At 35.3% G+C, this 5,096-nt stretch overlaps 1 protein-coding gene across 1 annotated transcript; it reads left to right on the top strand.

Annotated features, from left to right (window-relative positions):
* The first annotated feature begins 532 nt into the window (after positions 1-532).
* On the top strand, positions 533-4,863 carry LOC123953524 (5'-AMP-activated protein kinase catalytic subunit alpha-1-like). The gene has a single exon (XM_046023853.1). It carries the CDS (start codon positions 548-550, stop codon positions 2,198-2,200), a length of 1,653 nt encoding a protein of 550 aa, XP_045879809.1. The 5' UTR covers positions 533-547; the 3' UTR covers positions 2,201-4,863.
* Positions 4,864-5,096: the final 233 nt, after the last annotated feature.

The following is a 5,096-nucleotide window of genomic DNA, read 5'->3' as shown; positions in this document are numbered from 1 at the left end:
TCATCAGTGATATTGGTCTGAAATTCTCCTTTTTGGTAGGGTCTTTGCCTGGTTTGGGGATCAGGGTAATGCTGGCTTCATAAAAAGAGTCTGGAAGTTTTCCTTCTGCTTCAATTTTTTGGAACAGCTTCAGGAGAATTGGTGTTATTTCTTCTTTGAAAGTTTGGTAGAATTCCCTAGGGAATCCGTCAGGTCCTGGGCTCTTGTTTTTTGGGAGGTTTTTGATCACTGCTTCAATCTCATTACTAGATATCGGTCTATTCAGGTTGTCAATTTCTTCCTGGTTCAATTTTGGGAGTTTGTAGCTTTCCAGGAATGCATCCATTTCATCTAGGTTGCTTAGCTTATTGGCATATAACTGTTGGTAATAATTTCTGATGATTGTTTCTATTTCCTTGGTGTTAGTTGTGATCTCTCCCTTTTCATTCATCATTTTATTAATTTGGGCTTTCTCTCTTTTCTTTTGGATTAGTGTGGCCAATGGTTTATCAATCTTATTGATTCTTTCAAAAAACCAGCTTCTAGCAGACTCAGTTCCTGGAGAAAGATGGTGACAGCCGAGAAGCAGAAACACGACGGGCGGGTGAAGATCGGCCACTACATCCTGGGGGACACGCTGGGGGTCGGCACCTTCGGCAAAGTGAAGGTTGGCAAACATGAATTGACTGGGCATAAAGTTGCTGTGAAGATACTGAATCGACAGAAGATTCGAAGCCTTGATGTGGTAGGAAAAATCCGCAGAGAAATTCAGAACCTCAAGCTTTTCAGGCATCCTCATATAATTAAACTGTACCAGGTCATCAGTACACCATCTCATATTTTCATGGTGATGGAATATGTCTCAGGAGGAGAGCTATTTGATTATATCTGTAAAAATGGAAGGCTGGATGAAAAAGAAAGTCGGTGCCTGTTTCAACAGATCCTTTCTGGTGTGGATTACTGTCACAGGCATATGGTGGTCCATAGAGATTTGAAGCCTGAAAATGTCCTGCTTGATGCACACATGAATGCCAAGATAGCTGATTTTGGTCTTTCAAACATGATGTCAGATGGTGAATTTTTAAGAACAAGTTGTGGCTCACCCAATTATGCTGCCCCAGAAGTAATTTCAGGAAGATTGTATGCAGGTCCAGAGGTGGATATATGGAGCAGTGGGGTTATTCTCTATGCTTTATTATGTGGAACGCTTCCGTTTGATGATGATCATGTGCCGACTCTTTTTAAGAAGATATGTGATGGGATCTTTTACACCCCTCAGTATTTAAATCCGTCTGTGATTAGCCTTTTGAAACATATGCTACAGGTGGATCCCATGAAGAGGGCCACAATCAAAGATATCAGGGAACATGAATGGTTTAAACAAGACCTTCCAAAATATCTTTTTCCTGAGGATCCATCATATAGTTCAACCATGATTGATGATGAAGCCTTAAAAGAAGTATGTGAAAAATTTGAGTGTTCAGAAGAGGAGGTTCTCAGCTGCCTTTATAACAGAAATCACCAGGACCCTTTGGCAGTTGCCTACTACCTCATAATAGATAACAGGAGAATAATGAATGAGGCCAAAGATTTTTACTTGGCAACAAGCCCACCTGATTCTTTTCTTGATGATCACCATTTGACTCGGCCCCATCCTGAAAGAGTACCATTCTTGGTTGCTGAAACACCAAGGGCACGCCACACCCTTGATGAATTAAATCCACAGAAATCCAAACATCAGGGTGTAAGGAAAGCAAAATGGCATTTGGGAATTAGAAGTCAAAGTCGACTGAATGATATCATGGCAGAAGTTTGTAGAGCAATTAAACAGCTGGATTATGAATGGAAGGTTGTAAACCCCTATTATTTGCGTGTTCGAAGGAAGAATCCTGTGACAAGTACATACTCCAAAATGAGCCTGCAGTTATACCAAGTGGACAGTAGAACGTACTTACTGGATTTCCGTAGTATTGACGATGAAATTACTGAAGCCAAATCAGGGACTTCTACTCCACAGAGATCGGGATCCGTAAGCAACTATCGATCTTGCCAAAGGAATGATTCAGATGCTGAGGCTCAAGGAAAATCCTCAGAAGCTTCTCTTACCTCATCTATGACCTCACTTGACTCTTCTCCTGTTGACTTAACTCCAAGACCTGGAAGTCACACAATAGAATTTTTTGAGATGTGTGCAAATCTAATTAAAATTCTTGCACAGTAAACCTAAAACTTTGCTTATTTCTTTGATAGCAATAAGCATGCATAATAAATAATAGCCAAATGCTTCCATATATAATCAAGTTATACCTAATTATAACTGAGGATTGGCCTTTTGGAATGCAGTTTGCACAGGAATTGGAATATGATTAATAGTTAAAAGCCTAATGTGCAAAAATGAATTAAGATAATTTTGTTCATTGTTCAGTAGGCATATAGCATAATGTAATATTCACAATGAATTATAGGTCTCTCAGGCTCACTTGATATTTGGCTATTTTATATTTAGTGTACACAGGGCTTTGTAGAATATTAATTTACCATAAAGGCCTTCATATATTATTACGTGTTGATATGTTATATAACTGCTTCATAAATTTATTCAATAAATATTTGCCTAGAATCCCCAGAGATCTTTATAGGTGATTTTGTTTTGGGGGCTCCTTATCTTCTTAAATAGCAACTGTCTTCTAACAGTAGTGACAGTCTGGATGACTATTCCGTATCTCTTCCCTTAATATTCTTTAGTATCTGGTGAGCACATCAAAGATATTAGACACAATTAAAATTTTCTCTTTAGCTTGGTAAGTCCAGAAATGCACAGAACTTATATATTCAGATACTCTAGGCACTAACGTAAATCTTAGTTTGTCTTACTATATTCTGTATATAAATCTCTTTTTGTCACAAGAGCTGAGTTGCATATACTATAAATCATGTTTTTGTCAATCTCACAAAGTTCGCTGCTCATGTCAGTATTGAATGTATATAAAAAGTTTCTAGTCATTCAATTATGTTTTAAATTGATTTAGCACACAGAAAGAACATATCTTACAAACTGTTTAAATGCTCAGATATGACTTTTTCTCCCAAATTTTATTGTGAACATTTTTAACAACAGAAAAACTGAAAGGCTGTAGGGTGATCACATGTGTATCTACCACTTAGATTCCACATTAGTCAACGTTTTGCCATGTTTGGTTTATATCTATATCTGTATATAGATATAGTTGTGTATATATGTGTGTGTGTGTGTGTGTGTGTGTGTGTGTGTGTGTGTATGCTTTTTCCCCCTGAACCACTTGGCTGTTGCTGACATAATCACCCTCAACATTTTAAGCATTTCCTAAAAATAATGACATTTTCCTAAAACATAAAATTAGTAATTCCCTAATGCCATCTAACCATGCCCCAGTTGCCCTCCAAATTTCTTATATAGTTCATTATTTCAAACCAGGATTCAGTCAAAGTTTACACATTGCATTTGGTTTTGTCTCCTTAGTCAGATAGGACATTATTATTTCAGTATAATATGGAACAGATTGGTTAGTGCTTGTAAATGGTCACATACGTTTTGGATTTTAATCACTTTTTAAAAAGTAGCATTATGGGAACTGCCTAAAGATGGTTAAATAATCTTTGTAAGATCTCTATATTTTCTTTTCCTTGCTCTTTCCTTTTTCCTAGTAGCATCCCGTAATAGTTGTAAATGAAAATTTAAAAGTCATATCAGTTAAAATTGGTGTCCTGTGTATGCTAATAAAAAAAAATACTGTATCACCCATAATTGCCTTATACTATTTTAACTTCAAGGTATTGATTTTTTTGGTATCGATCATTTTTCCATTTCAAAAGAGCTATCTTATTTCTCATTTCATACCTTTGTATTATAGAAATGTTTTTGTCAAATACAATGAGCACCTTTGTATTCAGACAGTAATGTACTCAAGTGTCTTGATAGCTACATACTTAACTGTCGTAGATTTGGTTCCAGCGCCCCTAGAAACATGCACTTAATTCAAAAGAAAAATCTTGTTTCTTTTTGTCCAGGGCTTCTCTATTCAACTTAGAATCTGAAAGCTGTATAAACTAATAAGAGTTCAACTTAAACAATAAGTTCACAAGTGTATTTATAACTTGTATGTGGCCCCATGTTTTGGGGAATATTGGCTTAATGTAGGGTCTGTAAAATGCAGCATTATGTTCCTGATGTTAACAGAAGACTGTATTTTTAAAGTTACAGATTTGTATATAGAACTAAGGCATCTTCATAATGTCTCTATAAGCTGTTGAGGGGAGTTCGGGAGAACAAAAGGAGGAACCAATTAAATAGGACCTTCCAAAAATTGTTAATTTTGTAAACTTTGCTTCTTGTTAAGTTATTGTGATTCCTTTTAGTTACTGAATTTTATTTTGAAGATATTTAAATATTGCACTTGTACAAATAGTATGATAAACACACAGATTATTGCAGTAAATTCTTTTTTAAGCTGGGATATTTGAAATGACAACTTTTGGTTGAATATGTCAAGGTTGCATCAGAACTTTCAAAAATTTGTAGTTTGAAAATTCTTAGTAACTAAAGATAAAGGGAGTCAATGCAAATGATTTTTAATCTTTTTTTATTATCTTTTCAGCAATTTATATTTTTTGTGATTTTCTGCAACCATATTTTTACTTTGTCTTGACAACTGAAAGATGTATAAGGTTTTTGCCAGAAATGTACTGTATACATAGTTTTAAATATAACAGATTTTACTGATATGTAAAAAATTTTGCCATTAAAATAAATGATTTCTCACTGAGAGGAACTTTTCTACAGGTTGGGGGATATGGGAGCTTAATATATGTAATTTAATTTCACTGAAATAAACTCCATTGCTTTTACTTTGAAAAAAAAAAAACAAACAAAAAAAAAACCAGCTTCTAGTTTCATTGATACGTTCTACTGTATCTCTCGTTTCTACCTCATTGATCTCTGCTCTAATCTTGATTATTTCCCTTCTTGCATGTGGAGTTGGTTTGATTTGTTGTTGATTCTCCAGTTCTTTAAGGTGTAGAGACAGCTGGTGTATTCTGGATTTTTCAATGTTTTTGAGGGAGGCTTGGATGGCTATGTA

This window comes from Meles meles, chromosome 11, assembly GCF_922984935.1.
Source record: "Meles meles chromosome 11, mMelMel3.1 paternal haplotype, whole genome shotgun sequence".
Taxonomy (NCBI): Eukaryota; Metazoa; Chordata; class Mammalia; order Carnivora; family Mustelidae; genus Meles; species Meles meles.
This window is presented reverse-complemented; position numbering and strand designations above follow the sequence as displayed.

Bases quoted from the DNA above. Each gene is read 5' to 3' on its own strand.
- LOC123953524 (XM_046023853.1), top strand. From the start codon at position 548: ATGGTGACAGCCGAGAAGCAGAAACACGACGGGCGGGTGAAGATCGGC.